This window comes from Vipera berus (assembly GCF_964194415.1).
Source record: "Vipera berus genome assembly, chromosome: 12".
Taxonomy (NCBI): Eukaryota; Metazoa; Chordata; class Lepidosauria; order Squamata; family Viperidae; genus Vipera; species Vipera berus.
This window is the reverse complement of record NC_138215.1, coordinates 9,882,755-9,904,350: the sequence shown is the minus strand read 5'-3', so window position 1 is coordinate 9,904,350 and position 21,596 is coordinate 9,882,755. Positions and strand designations below refer to the sequence as shown.

At 40.0% G+C, this 21,596-nt stretch overlaps 1 protein-coding gene across 1 annotated transcript in view; it reads left to right on the top strand.

Moving 5' to 3' along the window:
* The window catches only part of CHSY1 (chondroitin sulfate synthase 1), a gene marked incomplete at its 5' end in the record, with an annotated part of 87,663 nt that extends 80,835 nt beyond the window's left edge, over positions 1-6,828 (top strand). Inside the window, one exon of the mRNA XM_081337522.1 lies at positions 3,780-6,828. Within this exon, the coding sequence (XP_081193648.1) occupies positions 3,780-5,372 (1,593 nt within the window). The 3' untranslated portion in view covers positions 5,373-6,828. The remainder of the gene's footprint in view (positions 1-3,779) is intronic.
* Between the last annotated feature and the right edge of the window lie 14,768 nt (positions 6,829-21,596).

Genomic DNA, 21,596 nt, shown 5'->3' with positions numbered 1-21,596 from the left:
GTGGATTAGAATAGAATGGAATGGAATATAGAGTAGAGTAGAGTAGAGTAGAGTAGAGTAGAGTAGAGTAGAGTAGAGTAGAGTAGAGTAGAATGGGACATTGGAGGCCTTCTAGTTCAGCCCCCCCCACCCCCAAGCAGGAGAACCTAGACCATCTCAGACAAGTGACTGTCTAGTCTCTTCCTAAAAACCTCCAGTGATGGAGCGCCCACGATTTCTGGGGGTAAGCTCTTCCACTGGTTGATTAAAACAAAATGAAATCAAGATTTATTGGCTGTAAGTGTGAAAAACAGTCATAAGACACTTTTCCCAGTGCGGTTGTAACTTTGAACCGTCAGTAAATTTTATTTATTTATTTTATTTTAATTCCATTTATATCCCGCCCTTCTCCGAAGACTCAGGGCGGCTTACAAACTTAGCAGTAGCCTTCATTCTATGTATATGCCTGCTTATTAGGGCTTTCACACACACCCCAAGCGGCATTATTACAAAGTCAGCTTAATTGCCCCCAACAAATGAACTGTTGCGAGTCGAGGACTACCTGCAATTTGGTACTCGATGCATTTTTACATAATTTTTTTTGGTCCTGGTAATCCTTGTTTGCTTGGTACACGGTAATCCTTGTTTGCTTGGTAATTTTTGTACTGCTATTTATATATGCCCTGTGAACCGCCCTGAGTCCCTCGGGAGAAGGGCGGTATAGAAATCAAATAAACTTAAACTTAAACTTGTGGGTATTGGGCTGCCTTGTGACTCACTACATTAGTCCTTATGGGAAAAATCTGTTTGGTCCTCAAAAGTGTTTTTGCTGTTCCTCCTGCCTCACGAAACCCTTGAGTAGCACTGTATTCCTCCTATGTGCTAATCAGTTCCAAAAGTAGCCCGAAGTTTGCATGCCTGTGTTTTTTTTAAAGGAGTTGTCTCGGTTCCACGCTTCTCACAAGCTTTGTTCTTATTCAGGTTAGACTATTAAAGTAATAGACTATTGTTCCATACAGCTTGAACAGCTTGGAAAATGTCTTGAAGACTTATCTTATGAATGGACTTCAGCTCCTAGACTGCCTGACTCCTACATGAATAGACACTTTTCAGTAATGGCATCAGAGAACAGCAGTGGAATATCATAGGTTTTTTTTTTAAAAAAAAGTTTTGTTTGTTTTTTAAGAGAAAAGGTTGGCAAGGGAAAGCTTATCTCAGCCAAGGCATCCTGAATACGTTTTACATTATCAGACGCCCAAGGGAGATAAAACTTTGTAAAATTAAAGAAAACCTTAAAGTCAAACATATTTTGTTTAAAAACGAAGGTGCTTTGGAGTTTATAGTTTCTTCTCTTTGCTAACCTGAAGGTGGAAAGAGAAGTTAATGGATCTGGTTCCTGATCTCTGTCTTAACACAAAATAATAAATAAATAAGCAAACCAGGTGATTTATTAACACGGTTTAAAAGCCTGGTTATTTCGACTGGTTATTTCTCACTGTTAGGAAATTTCTTCTTAGTTCTAGGTTCCGTGTTTAATTTCCATCCATTGTTTCTTGTCCTGCCTTCTGGTGCTTTGGAAACTAGCTTGACCACTTCTCCCGTAGTTGTAGGATAGATCGGTCTTTGTTAAGCTTCCATCCCTTACTTCTTGTCTTGCCTTCGGGTAACTTCCGCCTTCTCTTGCAGAGCAGTTTTTCTCCAGCTTGGTCCCATCCATGTATTGAAAGTAAACACGTGCCAAGCTAGGCTTCGCTTTTAGGTGACCTCATGGACGTATTCCCAGGGCTTTTTTGGCAACAACAGAGCACTGGCTCACCCTCACGTTCTTTCAGGAAGTTCTTTCAACTTCACAGACTGGCCTACAGCCCTGAGATTTCCTAGTCCTCTCCTGTCCGAGCCCTAAGCAGACCCAGATTAGTTGTTGTTGTTTTTAAATCACGTGAGACTGCATACACCAGGGGTCTTCAAACTTGGCCCTTTTATGACTTGTGGACTTCAACTCCCAGAATTCCTCAGCCAGCAAAGCTGGCTGAGGAATTCTGGGAGTTGAAGTCCACAAATCATAAAAGGGCCAAGTTTGAAGACCCCTGGCATACACAGTATAACAAATGATAAAAAAAGGAAATCAAGTGCAAGGACTTTTAGAAGGCTAAAAGGTTAGCCGTGTAAAATTAAATCACTAAATTATAAAAATTACTTTTGTGAATAAAATATTCAAGCCTTTCTAAAATGCCAAATATATGAAATACTTCAAAAAAATTTTTTTTAAAAAAAATCTTGGTTATTACAGGATACAGTATGGTCAATTTGCAAAGAATACTGACGCTCTCTTGTAAAATAGAAAAACATAAAATGGAAATTGGAATTACATTGCCAGGTTACATCATTTTGTTTCCACTTAGGGGAATCATGACAATTGTTATTCAATCTATTTACTTCCTGATTTCTTTCTTTCTTCTTCTTCTTTTTGTCTATGTCTTAGAGTCAGTATTGACTCCTGGTTGCATTCTGTTCTGTTTCCAGAGAATTATCCTACTGATAGTCAACTCATTTTGATGAAGATCTTTTGAGAACACTAAAAGCTTCTGTTGCAATGCATACTTAAAGCATTATCTTAATTTTTTTTGAGTCAATATTGACTCAAAATATTGACCTACACAGGTTTCTGTGGTTTTCTTGGCAAGATTTCAGAAATGGTTTGTCATTGCCTCCTTCCTAGGGTTGACAGAGAATGACTGGCCCAAGGTCATCCAGCTGGCTTGGTGCCTGAGCTGAGACTAGAACTCACAGTCTCCCAGTTTTTAGCCTGGTGCTTTAACAACTATACCAGGCTGGCTCTCTTACTTTTTAGCTCTTTTAATTATACCGAAATAATTTATTATTCCTTAGTCTGCAGCTCTTACTTTTATTTCTCATTTGAATCGATTCCATATTTTGACATGCTGGCTTTGTTGGTATTTGAATCATTGTGTCAACTTTGATTGTGCAATTTTTAATAGTATGTAAGACTCCTTGGGGAAATTTGATTTTGAAGGACAGCTTGTGCGTTTAAAAAAAAAAGAAGGAATGATTGGCCAAAAAAAATCATTATTTTAGGAGGTTCACCATATAGTTTTATATCCTGTACCAAACGGGGAAGAAATGGATTACAGTGATGAGAAGGTGGTAGTGGGTAGGTGGGTGTTTGTGTGCAGATAACTTTGAATTTTCTGCCTTGAAATCTCTAAATGCAGTAAAGATTTGCTTTGCTTGTTCTGCCCTCTTTCTTTCTTTCTTTCTTTCTTTCTTTCTTTCTTTCTTTCTTTCTTTCTTTCTTTCTTTCTTTCTTTCTTTCTTTCTTTCTTTCTTTCTTTCTTTCTCCCTTCCCTTTCCTTCCCTTTCCTTTCCTTCCCTTTCCTTTCCTTTCCTTTCCTTTCCTTTCCTTTCCTTTCCTTTCCTTTCCTTTCCTTTCCTTTCCTTTCCTTTCCTTTCCTTTCCTTTCCTTTCCTTTCCTTTCCATCAGAAATCGTTTCAAATCTCAATAAACCTTTTATGCAATGTAAGGGGAAATACTGTACTGATCCTATTGCTAAAACAGGCCAGCTTGATTTCCAGTCTGTGGTAGATGTTCAGTTTTGTTTATTTTTCTTCTTCCCCTCCCAGTCTAAAACTTTTAACTCTCTTAATTCCTTAGAGAAGCTGCTGACTTAACTAAACTTGGGCCCAAGAGAGCCCTTCTCTTTACCTAAGCCACATGCAAGGCGGAACAGGTCATGGACCCCTGTAATGATACTCTTCCCCTTTCTTCTCTTCTTTCCTAGATGCAGCAGCTCTTCTATGAAAACTATGAGCAGAACAAAAAAGGTTACATCAGAGACCTCCACAATAGCAAGATCCACCGTGCCATCACTTTGCACCCAAACAAAAGTCCACCATATCAGTATCGGCTTCACAGCTACATGCTGAGTCGTAAAATAGCAGAGCTGCGTTACCGGACTATTCAGTTGCACCGAGAGATTGTCCTGATGAGCAAATACAGCAATATCGAAGTCAGTCGGGAGGACCTTCAGCTGGGAATTGCACCTTCCTTCATGCGATTTCAACCGCAACAGCGTGAGGAGGTTTTGGAGTGGGAATTCCTGACAGGGAAGTACCTGTATTCCATGGTAGACGGGCAGCCACCTCGCCGAGGCATGGACTCCTCCCAGCGACAGGCCTTGGACGATGTTGTGATGCAAGTCATGGAGATGATCAACGCAAACGCCAAGACTAGGGGACGGATCATCGACTTTAAGGAGATACAGTACGGTTATCGAAGAGTCAGTCCCATGTACGGGGCCGAGTACGTCCTTGACTTGCTACTTTTGTACAAAAAGCACAAGGGTAAGAAAATGACTGTCCCCGTTCGGCGACACGCCTACCTGCAACAGACCTTCAGCAAAGTCCAGTTTAGGGAACATGATGCAATGGATGCCAAAGACCTGGCCAGTAAAATCAACCAGGATTCAGGGTCCTTGTCTTTCCTCTCCAATTCTCTTAAGATGTTTGTCCCGTTCCAGCTAAGCAAGTCCAGATCTGAGAAAACGGAATCTAAAGACCAAAAGATCAACATCTTAATTCCTCTTTCTGGACGCTTCGATATGTTTGTGCACTTCATGGCCAACTTTGAAAAGACTTGCCTTATTCCTAACCAGAATGTCAAGTTGGTTGTTTTGCTATTCAACTCCAACTCGAATCCTGATAAGGCACGGCAGGTGGAACTGATGAGAGAGTATCGTATGAAGTACCCCAAGGCCGACATGCAGATTTTACCCGTTTCTGGAGATTTTTCCCGAGCTCTGGCCCTTGAAGTAGGGTCTTCTCAGTTTAACAATAGGTCTCTGCTCTTCTTCTGTGATGTTGACTTGGTTTTCACTGCAGAGTTCCTCCAACGGTGTAGAACCAACACAATTTTAGGGCAACAGATTTATTTTCCAATCATCTTTAGCCAGTTTGATCCAAAGATTGTCTACAGTGGGAAAGTTCCAAGCGAGAATCACTATGCTTTTACACAGAAAACTGGTTTCTGGAGGAACTACGGTTTTGGAATAGCCTGCATTTACAAGGAGGATTTAATTCGGGCAGGGGGGTTTGATGTTTCTATTCAGGGCTGGGGTCTTGAGGATGTGGACTTGTTCAACAAGGTGATTCAAGCTGGTCTCAAGACGTTCAGGAGCCAAGAGGTTGGCGTAGTCCATGTACACCACCCGGTCTTTTGTGACCCTAACCTTGATCCAAAACAATATAAAATGTGTTTGGGGTCCAAAGCATCGACGTACGGTTCTGCGCAGCAACTAGCTGAACTGTGGCTTCAAAAACACGAACCAAATTTTGGGAAGAACACAGTTGCTAATGGTTCTTTGAGGACAGCTTAATAAAGACACTGTATTGCATTTTTTTAAAAATTTACCCTAATTTATTTTTTTCCTTTGGGGAAAATGTTTTGATAGTTGATTTTTTTTAAGATGACCACACAAGGGTATATTTTAGAAATCATCGTTTTCTTACAAGGACTTTTCCAGCGAACAAAACTGTGATCAAACTTTGCCTTTGGGGAAAATAAAATAATAATTACTGGGGCTAAATATTAGGACTTGCCTGGTTTTGACAACTTGAAATAAGTATCTTTTTTTGTTGACTGATAAATGGACCAAATACATTAATAAAGGAGAAGGAAGCTCAGAATTTCTACACACGGTACTTTCCACTGCTCATTTGCCTGGGCTGTTCCAGTGGCAATTAAATGCAAGTTGGCATAAATGGTTCACCTATTTTTCCCCCCATCTGCAGAAGTGTGTATGTGTGTTTGTGAGAGTGTGTGCATGTATGTATGGGAGTGTATATCCATAGTCCCACTTGTTGACTAATTTGCCTTCCAGAATGTTTCATTTGGTTGCCTATTTTAGCCTTAAAATGTCTTTCTTGCTCAAAATGTTGTCAAGCAACCAAAGCAGATGCGGAAAATGAGCACAATGTTGTTTATATACACTGTTGTCTAGAAGAAGAAGAAGAAGAAAGAGGAGATTAAAAAATGTACATTTTTTTCTTGCCTGGGTCTAGAGCTGACTTTTTTTAAAAAAAAAAAAATCCATATCAGGTTCTATCTTCTAAGTAAGGTTTTTGTTAAAACCATCTTGATAACGAAGAACAAAGCTTTAGTTAATAGAGAAGAAGGGCAATTCTGTGCCAGAAGAATCAACAATTGTAAATCCAAAACACTCCAAGTTAAATGTGTTGGGGGAAAAATATTTATTTCCCCCATCAGTTAACAGTATTTTGGTTGGGAACAATTTCCTACATTTCCTTTGCTTAATTTTTTTTTTTTTGCTTTCGGTATTGTGTAGGGCTTTAATTTATTTAACATCCTTTTTTTTTAGGTTCCTGTCTTTTTATTTTGAATAACTACTAGTCATTAATATTTATGTATCCTTAAAATGTATTTGCCTTTTCTTACTTTTTTAAGATTGCTTACACCTTCCTACTCTGCAGTAAACGTTCCTCCAAAGATTCTTCTAACATCTCCTCTTTTAATTTGCTAAATTGTCTGTCTGTCGTTTTAAAGAATAATTGGAAAAGCTATGGTTTTTGATGCTCCGAAATGTATTCCATTTTTTTCAGGAGTGGGACCGAAACTGTGAGAGAAAAACAAACAAAAAAAAACTGTATCTAAGCACAGTGCGAAATGTTTAAAACTTGGGCATGTTGTTGCAAAAATAAAATGCATTTGAATAAAACTAAGGCTACTGCGTTGTTGCAATTCCATTAAAGCTTCTCTTTAAGTCAAATTGTTTGTAGCACATGGCATTTCAGTCTCAGTCGCAATTCTCTGTGTCTTTTTCCAACAAGCTACAATGAAATGGTTTTCCCCAATAGAGGTAATCCTCGACGTAAAACGGTCCGTTTTATAGGACTTGCTGGTGAGCTGATTGTGGAGATCGCTTTTTGTTTCTCTCTGTTTTTTTGCTATATTTTTAATTTTATCAAGTTGGGTTTGGGTTGTAAGCTGGCAAGAGTTATTGGAAACTTAGCAGCAATGTCATGTCATGTCAATTGTGTTTTAATGAGTTGGGATAAAATGCAGGTGATTTTCATGTCTAATTAAAATGAGCTAAAGTTGCAAAGCTCCCCAAGATCTGTAATGACTTTAGCTACCAGAGAAAGTCTGCAGAAATCCCAACGATTGTAGATGGAAGCCCAGATTTCTTTGGTACATCCTTGCTGCTGCCTGGTGCTTGGACTTTTGCAGACCAAAATTTGCTACCCTAACTATGACATTAGACACACGATTGATGGTTAAGAGCCATGGAAGACTTTCTGGAGCCATTCTTGGTCAGTAACAGTTTGCAGTAAATTAAACATAGTCACTTACCTCCCTCAAGTGTAGCTCCTGATACATTCCAGAGATGCAGACGCAACTTGTGGCCAAAAAGGTTTGTGCAACCATGGATTTTGTGGTTTCATTCCTGTAAAAGTCACACTCAACTGGTGTTAATGTTCCATGATAGCTCACAGTTCACCTTTGCAGACAGAAAACCAGCATTGCTGCTGTCCAATCCATCCTACAAGCTTTTTTTTTGAAAGAAGCATTGAGACATGTTACTTGCATTTTATCCCAACTCAGTAAAACACAATTGACATGACATGACATTATATTACATTGCCGCTAAGTTTCCAATAACTCTAGGCAGCTTACACCAAAAACCAACTTGATAAAATAAAAAATATAACAAGCCAGGAAATGCAGAATACAAAATAAAAAAAAAGTAAAACAAAAAGGGATCTCCACAATCAGCTTACCAGCAAGTCCTACGAGATAATTTATTGGGTTGACTGATTATACAGGTAGTCCTCGACCTACGACCACAATGAGCCCAAAATTTCTGTTGTTAAGTGAGACATTTGTTCAAGTGAGTTTTGCTCCATTTTACGACCTTTCTTGCCACAGTTGTTAAGTGAATCACTGCAGCTAATAAGTTAGTTACCCAGTGGTTAGGTAAATCTGGCTTGACTCATCAAAAGGTTGTAAAAGGGGATCACATGACCTTGGGACACAGCAACGGTCATAAATATGAACCAGAGGCCAAGCATCTGAAGGGGATGCTACAAAGGTGATAACTGTGAAAAATGGTCCTAAGTCACTACTATTTTCAGTGCCATTGTAACTTTGAATGGTGACTAAATGGACTGTTGTAAGTTGAGGACCCCCTGCACATGATAGAAGCAAATGTTTCTGCCCCTGATAATGTTCTAAATGGAACGTATTGTGTCATGCAGAATAGATGAACGTGGCAAGTAGATGTCTAGCACTAGGTATGTTGTAAGAAAATTTCCTCAAATGTTTTTGATACTTGGCTTTGCTTCTCTTGGCCATCTCTGGTGAGCTGGGGCCTGACCTGTTGAGTCAGTGGAAAGCTGTTGGGAAGGAGTTCCCTGAAGCTGATCTGAAGAATTTTGAAACAGAGTTGTATTTTTGATGAAGAAGCATGTTTTTACTGATGGAGAGGTGGTGAAATAGGGGATGTTATTATCCAAGCCAGCTGAGAACTGATGAGTCAGATCCCATGTAGAAGGAAGATCAAAGAGTTTGTTGTGAGTATTGATGGTAGAAGACAAGACAAACAATAACAGAATAACAAGAGTTGGAAGGATCTTCTAGTCCAACCGCATGCTCAAAACAGGAGAGCCTGTGTCATTTTTGATTAAGAACCTCCAGTGATGGCATCCTACAACTTCTGGAGACAAGTCATTCCACCGATTAATTGTTCTCACTGTCAGGTGGTTTCTCCTTAGTTCTAGGTTGAATCTCTCTTTGATACGTTTCCATCCATTAGCTCTTGTCCTGCCTTGGGTGCTTTGGAGAATAGGTTGACCTCCACCACCCTCCTCTCTATGACAGCCCCTCAAAGATTGGAAGATTGCTATCATGCCGCCACTAGTCCTTCTCTTCACTGGACTAGATATACCCAGTTCCTGCAATGATTCATCATACGTTTTAGCCTCCAGCTTCCTCATCATTTGTGTTGCCCTTCTCTACACTGTTTCTGGAGTCTCAACATCTTTTCTGTAGCATGGTGACCAAAACTGGACGTAGATTTCCAAGGGGAGGTGAGCATTAGGAAGGGAAGGACCGAATTTAACTCCCTACTTTTTCCAATTTTTCAGCCTTCAGGGGAAAGGGCTGAGCTTGAGCGTCTGAATAACGCTTAAGACAAGCTCTCGATGCAAGAAATGTGTATTTATTTTAAACTGCCTGGCCTTTTCAATAAAGGGACTAAGAGAAGCCTTCTACAAGCACTAGATCAGCAAGGATGAGGTTGTTTGTTTTCTTGGGCTCAGATTCTTTGAAAAGATTTGGAAGCAGGGCTGGAAAGGATTTTATTGACTTTCCATTGTCAAACAGCCGAGCTAAAGTGCAGCGTTGTTACAGTGGAGATAGGATTATATTTCTCCCCCCCCCTCCCTGTTCTCACCTTTAGTTGATCACCGGGGACTCGAGGAATTAACCTCTACCTTCTTTTCATATGCCTCCATCTGTCCTGTGATAGGAGACATTTGGTATTTTATAGATGGGAAATGGAAGGATGCGAACCAGGCTCCAGCTAAGCCATGATTTAAACGCTGCCAAAAGCCCAACTCGCTTCTTCTTCCAGAAGCATGAAATAAATTGCATGCACGATCATTTCTGATAACACGGGAAAGAGAGAGCAGCTTTAAGAAACAGGAGTGTGTGGAACGATTTATCTCCAGGGTCTTCAAAATTTGGCCCTTTTATGACTTGGGGATTTCAATTCCCAGAATTCCTCAGCCAGGCACACTGATTCGTTATAGAGCTAGGACTGGACAACCAATATGCTTTTCTTTCAAGTTCACATTTATTTTTGAAGGTCAGTTAAATTCCCGTTGTACAAGAGTTTAAAAAAAAATATCTTCGGAAGATCTAATCTCCTGTGCAGCTGCAAAGAAACAGCTGGATTTTGTGTGACTTTTTTTATTCCTAAATGTTTTAGCAATTGCAGAGTCTACAAGTCATATAAACTGTTATTATTATTATTATCCATCATAGCGGTCCCTATCCTTGCAAGAAGCAGATCACCCAGTCTCCCTTAATTCTTTGTTAGCAATTTAAAAAATTTACACAAATATGAGCTGTCACCGGTGTGACTACTGCCTGTCGATGGCCTTTAGGATAGGCTGACACAGGAGATAAAGATTTGTCCCATAATATAGCTTTTCCATATAATTCAGTCTTTTTCCAAAGACAGAATCCCCTCCAGAGCCATTTGAGGCAGTTGACTGAGCTCATACTTCCATAAAGGAGCTAAGTCGCTATAATGGAAGTTGCATCTTTCATGCTAAGCTTCAGCTTTTCTTTCGGCTGTTCAGGGAAACAAATTAGGAATCTTGTTCAGCACAAGGCAAGTAAAATTTGGTGGGGTTGATTGCTCGGTGAGCTGAGTACAGCAGCTATGCCAGTGAGGCAGGAATGCCCACAAGAATCAGATTAAAATTGACAGGAACATTGGCAGTAAATGAAGACTAATTGCTTTTACGTTGGAAGCCAAGGGAAGAATACTTTTTTTTTTCCTTGCCCTCACCACAAAACGTAATTATACTTTGAAAAGTAGGATAGCTACGAATAATTATTGGAAAGAAAAAAAAATGCTGACTGATGTGGTACTGAAATAAATCCCTGGTTGCTGAGTTATTTGATTCTAACTCTGTATTTTGTGACCGGCTCTGCTTTGGTTGAGGGCAGGATTCGTCTCCTCCTCACCATCATAATGTCGCAAGCCTCATCCCGGCCCATCTCTGTTTTAGTTTTATGATGTCACTTTCAATTGTTCACCTCTCCCCCACCAAAAAAATATCATCTCACTTAAAGCAGCTTTAGAACTTTTTCTTTTTTTAATTTCCTGTTCTCTGCCTAATAAGGAAGTTGTGGGCGCCTCTGACATCTGGCGACATACGGTAACAGCTGGATTTCCTATCATCAGAGCATTTCGAAGTGGTGTGACTTTTTCCTCTCCGTTTTTAATGCCTAACCTAAATATTGTAGACTGACATTTAATCCTGCTCATTTACCCGCTCTCCTCCAACCTCTGTCATGGGATGGACAGAACGGTTGCTCCATAACTATTGATTCTTCAAATCCCAAACTGTCAGCCCTTTGTAGAAAACTAGACTCTCGGAGAGTAATGCCGTGTAGGTCAGTAATATTTTCATTGAAAAGCTGTAAGTTACAGAACTTTGCAAATCTGAAGGTGCTTCTCCCTCCTTCCCTGTAACTTTGGGTTAACTAGGAAGAAGTCTGAGAGATTTCGTCAAATTCCTCAACTTGCAAACCTTCATTTAGTGACTGTTTCAAAGTTCACAACGGCATTGAAAAAGTCGACCAATTGTCACGTGACTGTTGCAGCATCCCACCCCACCCACCCCTCAGTCACATGATCAAAACTCAGACTCTGGCATGTATTTATGACAGCTGAAATGTGATCACCTTTTGTAACTTCCCCAGCTGGATTCCGACAAGCAACGGGAAGAGCCAGATTTGTTTAACAACCTCCTGTTTCATTAATAACTGCAGTGCTTCACTTAACAACTGTGGCCAAAAAAGGTCGTAAAAATGGGGCAAAACTTACTTAACAACTAGCAGTGGAAATGTTGAGCTCAGTCGTGGTTGTAAATTGAGGACCACATGTAGTTTCCTAGCCCAGGCTGTTTTATTTGTCTGTGGCCTTGGTAGCTAGCGCCTCTATGTCCTGTCCTGCAAAGTCCTTCTCTCTGGCCCCTCCACAAACCCAGATCACTGTGCCCAGGGACTATAGAATATGTAGTCCAAAACATCTGGATGTCACAAGGTTGATGGCAGCCCTCCCAAGTAAATTAGACAGGAAACACATACTGGATGAGCTAATTTCTACGTTATGGTAAGGCTACATTAAGAAAATCTTGCAGGTCTGAGAGGACAAACTTCCTGAGGATACCTGAACTGCTTGATCCATTAGGCCTGGTCCTTCCTAAGTTTAGGACATTAAGCAAGGCTCCTGCTTCTCTTCTCTGATTGTCTCCTAGGTAGCATCTCGTCTCCTTGTCCCCCCCCCCGCCCCCCAGATCCCCCTCATATACCATTCTATCTACTGTCTGACATTAAGGCCGGGACTGAAAGCAAACACTGGGGTTAAAACAGCAGATTTTCTTTCATGCTGTCTCTGCTCGGTTTTGGCAGACATCCTAATGAAAAAAGCCGGACAATTTAAAAACCCTCCCACTGTTTTGTGACATTTCAGTCAGTCTTAACAAAGCATGGGACAAAAACCCAACTTTCTTTGCTTCTAATTTGGAAATGTTTTTTGGGGGAAAATGGTCTGAAAGACTTGGCTGTTTTGTTTTGTTTTTTAATTCCATCTGTCATATTTTTATAATAATTATAATAATAATAAAAATTATATTTTTATCAGCACAACAATCCTAAGAGATGAATTGGGGAGAGAGAGAGAGAGAGAGAGAGAGAGAGAGAGAGAGAGAGAGAGAGAGAGAGAGAGAGAGAGAGAGAGTGCTAAGTCACCCAGCTGGCTTTCATGCATAAGGTGGGACTAGAATTCACAGTCTCCTGGTTTTGAGCTTGATCTCTTAATCAATATTCCAAACTGGCTCTCTGCTTTTATTCACTCTTATTCAGAGTTACATAATACTCTGCCACCAGTTCAGATAGAATTAAGGGGGCTTAACAGACTCATGTCAAGGAGGACTGCCAATGGCTATGGATTATAGTTTCTACCACCTGATTTACTTCTGATTTACTTCTACTCCCTGATTTACAGCCTTAGCTGTTGGGAAGCATCAGATCACCTTTCTGCTTTACTTGTGAATTTCTGAATGCTGCCCTTAGAGCATGCAACACAAAATGTGATCTATTTTTACATCATTAATATACAGTCATATCTTATTGAATTATTCTATTTAGAAGCCTTCTGAATTTTACAAACAGGTCTATATCCAGAAAAAAAAACCAAAGTCTCTAAACTTCGGTCAACACAATAAAACATTTGTGAAGCATAACATAAGAGATAAGATGATAAGACAAAACAAGACAATAAAGATAACTGGCACACATTAAAAATAAAATTCTGTTGCCTACACTCAAAAGAAATTATATCTACCCGTACACATACATAACACACATATATACACATGCTATATGCACATGTATATGTGTATACACACACACACATACATATACATACGGTATATACACACATAGCCATACATATATACATGAGAGTGAAGGTTTGTTCTTGTGGGTTCTTTGGTTCCCAGGAGTAGGCAACCTTGGCTCTTTTAGGACTCATGGACTTCAACTCCCAGAATTCTGGGAGTTGAAGTCCATGAGTCATAAAAGAGCCAAGGTTGCCTACCTCTGCTGAAGAAGTTTCCTAGCCTGGTAACGAAATGTTTGGAAAGCATCCCACAAGCTCGGAGAACAAACCTTTGCCTTCATCCTATACCCGAGCTACAGATATTTGCCACTATTGCAAATATATATATATATATATTAATCACTGTCCATTTTGAATACATAATGGAAAGAGGAGGTTGATGTTATGTGGAACAAAACTGTGGCTGAATCTGGATGTTCTGCTTCGGATACCACAAAGCCCCCTCCTCCTGGAAGGTAACAAGGAAAACAGGTTGTGAAGAGGATGTGTAGCATCCCAGACAATCCTGCGGACCCTGCTCAAGCATCACTTATGTGCCGTGTCCTGGAGAGAAGGGAGTGAACTGCCAATAACCTTTTCTGCTGTCCTCACCACTCTCTGCACCACCTTCCTGTCTGAAGCAGCGATGCTTCCAAACCAAGCGTGATCTGCTTTTCACGACAACAAACTTATGGGGGATAGAAGACAATGCATCATTGTTCTCATTTTTGCAAATTAGGAAATGTATTCCGAAGAAGTGACTCCCCTAATACTTATTCCTATGCAGTTAATGGTAAAACACAAAACTCAGATTGCTAGTACAGTGTGCATTCCAGTTTGTAACACAGCCTTGCTCTAGATCAGGGGGTCTCCAAACCTGGCAACTTTGAGACTTGCAGACTTTAAACACCCAGAATCTCCAGCTACGGTGGCTGGAGACTTCTGGGAGTTGAAGTCCACAAGTCTTAAAAGTTGCCAAGTTTGGAGACCCCCTGATCTAGATCTTTGGAATCATCTGTGATTACGGAGTGGATTTCTAAAGACAATGATACAGAAAACCTTTTCGCTGTCTTATTGTTTTGGCCTTTCAGGATGCTGGGATGACTTGGAATTGCAGAATCTGGCTGGGAGGTCTTGGATATAAGCAAAATTAAACTCCTGTCTTTAGCAAGAACTTTGAGCACAAACTATCAAAATGGGGAAAAAAGAAAACAAATCACTGTAATAGATTCCCTCTTGCCAAAGAAAAACAGTGAGGGGGAGTAGACAGGATCTTAACACTATTTCTGACTCAGATAAATCGTGACTAATGAATGACTTCAATGCATCTAAAAAAGATCCAGATGGACGCATTTGAAAGAGTAACCCTTTGTTCCATAGCTGTTGTCTGTCTGTCCTACTTTGTCATTATGTATTTAAAAATATTTTTTAATTTAAAAAATGAAAAACGTTATCCCTCTCTGAATAAGTTCTTATGAGCTTACTAGTTTGTAAGGACTGTAGACAAGATTAGGAAAGCTAAGAACATCCCAAAGAAGGCAATAATGAACCAGATCTGCCTAAAGAAAAGTTGAAATTAATTTCATGGAGAATTAATCTTTACTGTAGCTTGAGAAGCAAAACTAGGTTCCCATGAAAGGACTTTGCTTAGCAAGATATAGACAGAAATCTTTTCCAAAGACTGTAGGAAGCCAGTGCTGATGTACAGAAAATTAGATGGTTCATCACAACTTGGTATGAGACAATCTTGGTTAATTCCTGCACATTGAAACAAAAACTCTTTGTGTAGTTGGAAAGATTGCTATTGCCACAGAACAAATCTGTGTTCATGTAGTCTTGCTTTGTGCTTCTCTAATGCAGAAAACTGCTGGTTTAACGGATTTCCTCTACATTTAATGAAGAGAAGGACTAGGGGTGAGATGATAGCAGTGTTCCAGTATCTCAGGGGCTGCCACAAAGAAGAGGGAGTGAAGCTATTCTCCAAAGCGCCCAAAGGCAGGACAAGAAACAATAGATGGAAACTAACCAAGGAGAGAAGCAACCTAGAACTAAGGAGAAATTTCCTGAGAGTTAGAACAATTAACCAGTGGAACAACCTGCCTCCAGAAGCGGTGAATGCTCCAACACTGGAAGTATTTAAGAAGAGACTGGACAGCCATTTGTCTGAAATGTATAGGATTTCCTGCCTGAACTAGATCAGAGGTGTCAAACTGCCAGCCTGCAGGCCAGATGAGTCATGCGGAAGCCGCACCCACCCCATTGCCAGCAATGGCAAAATCGTCCCAATACGTTGTGCGACGTCACGAGTTTGACATTCTGGACTAGATGATCTCCATTGTCCCTTCCAACTTTATTATTATTGTTGTTGTCGTTGTTTTGTTGTTGTTGTTGTCATTGTTGTTGTTGTTTTGTTGTTGTTGTTGTTGTTGTTGTTGTTGTTATTATTATTATTATTATTATTATTATTATTATTATTATTATTATTATTATTATTATTATTATTATTAATTTCCTCTAGGGTTTTTTTCCCCTTCCATTCAAGCGTGTCTGATTTTCTGAGACTGCCTGGACAAGTCTGTGCAGTTTTCTTGGCAAGGTTTTTCAGAAGTGGTTTTCCATTGCTTCCTTCCTAGGACTGAGAAAAAGCGATTTGCAGCATCCCCATGGTCATGGATCAAAATTCAAATGCTTGGCAACTGACTCATACTTATGATGGTCACAATGTCCTGGCTCACATGATCCCCTTTCGCGACCTTCTGACAAGCATGTCTGGGGGAAGCCAGATTCACGTAACAACCGTGTTACTAATTTCAGAACTTCCGTGATTCGCTTAACAAATGTGACAAGAAAGGGAGAAAATTCTCTTAACAAACCATCTCACTTAAGCCACATAAATGTTGGGCTCAGTTATGAACACAGGTCAAGAACTACCTGTAATATGTAGAAAATGTTATAAATTGCTAACATGGAAAGAACCTCTGTTAAAAATAACTTAAATGAATGTCTTAAATAAAAAATAACTTAAAATACCCCAAGGAAATCTCAAGTGGGCTAAGTTCTCTTATACACTAGTTTGTTTTTTTTTAACTTATGGAGCATTAGGGTTTGTTTAATTTTTGAGAGATGAAACATCCAAAAAGGTAGACTGTGCACCACAATTTTCCAATTATAGCAACTTCTGTGTAGAGAGATCAAGTGTGAATCAGCGGATTTAAAAAGAAGATTCAGTTTTATAAAGTGTTGATTTGTAGTTCAGGTTTTTTTTTCCCCCAGAACTCTTCCTTCATCACATATTTCCCTCTTAGGTTAGTATCAGGATAGATTCCTTTGGTTTACATCCCTCCCTTGCCATATTTTTATGAGCTTAAATTAGATGTATTAACAGAGAGACAGGATGACGAATCTCTCCTGGAATTCAGTTTTTGGGGAATAAGAACAATCCTTACATAGACATTAACCTGAACTAACCAAATAGAAATTGGTTAGTCATTTAACCAGACAACAAGGAAAATTACTTCCCTTGTTGGGAGGGAGTTGGGAGAAACAAATCTGTCCTGATTTTGCCAATTGTTTTAAAGGCTCAAAAGGCTCCATTTTCTGCTTCGTGGATGCTAAGGTTATAATTCTGATACTCAATTTATTTGGTTAACCAGCAGCAAGATTAATGTGGTCACTTAACTTCGCTAAGGAAACAAAACTATTTTCCCTGGTTTCACAGTGGCGTGTAATCTTTAGTGGCTCATGGATAAAGGGATATGCATGTCAGAGAAATCCCACATCCTTGAACTAAGAAAATGAGATTTATTCAGTGGATTGCTAGCGAAAAGAGAACAGCAAGGAGCAAAGAGATAATCAACTTGATCCTGCTAGAGGACTTAGTGAGCAACTGCTCCGGATTCTGAATCGTTTCCTGAACTTCCTTTTTTTGCGATATTCAAGAAGAAATGCATTTGGATATGACATGGTCCTTAATTTTTCAGGCCATGGGAGAACCATTTCACTGATGAGTTATTATTAATAGTTTGCTTTTTAAACTGAAGCAAAATCCATGCTGTCTCAAAAAAATGGCACAAAAGGATATTAAGCGATAGCATCTTTTAGGAAACTAAATGGAGAATGATGTTTAGGAAGAACACGCAGACATGTGCACAGACATATATTGGTCTAAGAATGGCTGAAATTAATAATAATAGCAATAGCACGTAGACTTTACAGAATTCTCTAAGAGGTTTACAGTGTCAGCATATTGCCCTCAACAATCTGGGTCCTCATTTTACCAGAAGAATGGAAGGCTGAGTCAACTTTCAGCTGGTCAGGATCGAACTCCTGGCAGTGGACAGAGTTAGCCTGCAATACTGCATTCCAACTACTGCAGCACCATGGTTCTTTCCTTCCTAAAGGAAATCAATTAAGGAAATCAAATTAAGTTTAGCTAAGCAACTAGTAAAAAATAACTATTTTCTTCCTATTACAAAATAACATGGCTGCTTGATTACTCAAATAAAGAAATATATCCAGTGAAAGGTTAATATTATGTGTTTCAGAGGCTACACATCTGCTAATATGGCCTAAAAGTTTGGTCCAATTGTTCCTTAAATGGGGCTATGGAGACTGTTGTTTAATGTCTTAATATCTGTGGCCCCTGATGAAAAATTGCCCCATTGGCTTTTTGGAGAATCTTCTCTCAAGATGTCCTAAGAGCTAAGTTTGGAATCACACAAGTGACCCTAAAGTGATGGATTAGCAAGATCAGATATGTTTCGACAATTTCTTCTAACAAACGACATCATAGTTTTTCTTCTAGCAAGGATATCCTAAGGAAAACATGGAACTACAAATTAAATTAGTATCTTGCCTGACATCTTTCTGCAAGAGTCAAATTATGGAACTTTCCTCTGTCTGAGCTGCATTCACCTTAGCTCTTTTACCAGGTTAGCACTTATTAATTGGGTTTGTACAAAAAAAAGCACATTTGCTGATGTGAACGGTAGGGTGCGCATGCGTGCAACTTAGCTTTGTTAAGTTGAACCCAAGCCATTTGCTTAGCGTATGCACTTACATTCACTTAACCTAAACCCAAAGTGTCAGCTCAGGAATTAAGCAAAGAATATTATGTGAATACCACCTTTGTATATATGTAGCAATAGTAAGATCAGATATTTCAAATAAGGAAATCAAGATGCTGGGATTAAGTGTTGCCTACTTTGATCGAATGAGGCAAGCTTGATCTGACCAAGTCCAAGGTCACTTCCTTCAAAAGAATGAAAAATACTTCCCCCTTTGCATTTTGTTGCCCAAAACACAAGTGGAAATTAAGCTGATTAGAAACAATCTGGATGAGAACAGGAAATTTGGATGTCAGAAAGCCAGTATGTAGTTAGTACACTTTGTCCCAGAGGCAGGGTATAATATGCATCTGTTCTATTCAAAAACATTGCTTCAAAGAAATGCTAGAAGTTCCCCAGTACTTTAACAGAGGATTCCAGAAATCTAAGAAGGCTTTTTCTCATACAAGTTTTCAAACTGACCTTCCTGGTGTCAGTTCTGATAGTCATCCTACAAATAAAGGTGGGCAAGCTTTTGAAAATTGGGAACCCCATTTAATATTTTTTTTCTTTTAAAAACCCTATAATCTTTTGCATTGGGATGGAGTCAGGGCAACTGAATGGAGCTGAGTGTTTACTGGCTGGATACCCTTCCTGACGCCTAAGCAGAGTTCGCAGCAGATATTTTCTCTTTACACCCAGAGAGAGAGAAATATCTGCTGCTACCTAAGATCACACTTTGTTGTTGTTAGTTGCGAAGTCGTGTCCGACCAATCGCGACCCTATGGACAATGTTCCTCCAGGCCTTCCTGTCCTCTGCCATCCTCTGGAGTCCATCTAGGCTCACGCCTACTGCTTCAGTGACTCCATCCAGCCACCTCATCCTCTGTCGTCCCCTTCTTCTCTTGCCCTCAATCTTTCCCAGCATTAGGCTCTTCTCCAGTGAGTCCTTCCTTCTCATTAGGTGGCCAAAGTATTTGAGTTTTAGCTTAAGGATCTGGCCTTCTAAAGAGCAGTCAGGGTTGATCTCCTCTAGGACTGACCGGTTTGATCGCCTTGCAGTCCAAGGGACTCGCAGGAGTCTTCTCCAGCACCATAGTTCAAAGGCTTCAATTCTTTGGCGCTCAGCCTTTCTTATGGTCCAGCTTTCACTGCCATACATTGCAACTGGGAAGACCATAGCCTTGACTATACGCACTTTTGTTGACAGGGTGATGTCTCTGCTTTTTAGTGTGCTGTCTAGATTTGCCATGGCTCTCCTCCCAAGGAGCAAGCGTCTTTTAATTTCTTGGCTACAGTCCCCATCTGCGGTGATCTTGGAGCCCAGGAAAATAAAATCTGTCACTACCTCCATTTCTTCCCCATCTATTTGCCAGGAATTGAGAGGGCCAGATGCCATGATCTTGGTTTTCTTAATGTTTAGTTTCAACCCAAGTTTTGCACTCTCCTTCTTCACCCGCAACAAGAGGCTCTTTAGTTCTTCTTCACTTTCTGCCATTAGAGTGGTATCATCTGCATATCTTAGGTTGTTGATGTTTCTTCCGGCAATCTTAATTCCAACTTTTGATTCATCTAGCCCTGCCTTTCTCATGATGTGCTCTGCATATAAGTTAAATAGGCAAGGCGACAGTATACAGCCTTGCCGGACTCCTTTCCCAATTTTGAACCAATCAGTGGTTCCGTGTCCAGTTCTCACTGTTGCTTCTTGGCCCGCATATAGATTTCTCAAGAGACAAATAAGATGGTCTGGTATGCCCATCTCTTTAAGGACTTGCCAGAGTTTGTTATGATCCACACAATCAAAGGCTTTAGCATAGTCAATGAAGCAGAAGTAGATGTTTTTCTGGAACTCTCTAGCTTTCTCCATGATCCAGCGTATGTTAGCAATTTGATCTCTAGTTCCTCTGCCTCTTCGAAATCCTGCCTGTACTTCTGGTAGTTCTCGATCCACATACTGCTGGAGTCTAGCTTGTAGAATTTTAAGCATAACTTTACTAGCATGAGAAATGAGTGCAATGGTGCGATAGTTTGAACATTCTTTGGCACTGCCTTTCTTTGGAATTGGAATGTAAACTGATCTTTTCCAATCCTGTGGCCACTGTTGAGTTTTCCAAATTTGCTGGCAAATTGAGTGTAGCACTTTTACTGCATCGTCTTTTAAGATTTTGAATAGCTCAGCTGGAATACTGTCACCTCCACTAGCTTTGTTGTTGCTCAGCTTTTCTAAGGCCCACTTTACTTCACATTCTAGGATGTCTGGCTCGAGGTCAGTGACCACCTCATTGTGATTATCAGGGACGTTAAGCTCATTCTTGTATAGTTCTTCTGTGTAATTTTGCCACCTCTTCTTAATCTCTTCTGCCTCTGTTAGGTCCCTGCCATTTTGGTCCTTTATCATGCCCATTTTTGCATGAAACGTTCCTTTCATCTCTCCAATTTTCTTGAAAAGATCTCTGGTCCTCCCTATTCTATTGTTTTCTTCTATTTCTTTGCATTGTTCATTTAAGAAGGCATTCTTATCTCTTCTAGCTATTCTTTGGAATTCTGCATTTAAATGGGCATATCTTTCTTTTTCTCCCTTGCCTTTCGCTTCCCTCCTTTCCTCAGCTATTTGCAAAGCTTCCTCAGACAGCCATTTTGCTTTCTTGCATTTCTTTTTCTTTGGGATGGTTTTGGTTGCTACCCGTTGTACAATGTTGCGAACCTCTGTCCATAGTTCTTCAGGCACTCTGTCTATCAGATCTAATTCCTTAAATCTATTTGTCACCTCTACTGTATATTCAACAGGGATATGATTTAATTCATACCTGACTGGCCTAGCGCTTTTCCCTACTTTCTTTAATTTAAGCCTAAACTTTGCAACAAGAAGCTCATGGTCTGAGCCACAGTCAGCTCCTGGTCTTGTTTTTACTGACTGTATAGAGCTTCTCCATCTTTGGCTGCAGAGCATATAGTCAATCTGATTTCTGTGTTGACCGTCTGGTGATGTCCATGTGTAGAGCCGTCTCTTGGGTTGTTGGAAAAGAGTGTTTGCTATGACCATCGTATTCTCTTGACAAAATTCTATCAGCCTGTGCCCTGCTTCATTTTGTACTCCAAGGCCAAACTTGCCTGTTATTCCGGTTATCTTTTGGCTTCCTACTTTAGCATTCCAATCCCCCATGATGATAAGGACATCATTTTTGGGTGTTAGTTCTATAAGGTGCTGTAGGGCTTCATAGAACCGGTCAATTTCATCCTCTTCAGCACCGGTGGTTGGGGCATAGACTTGGACTACTGTGATATTGAATGGTTTGCCTTGGATTCGAACTGAGATCATTCTGTCATTTTGAGGATTGTATCCCAGTATTGCTTTTCC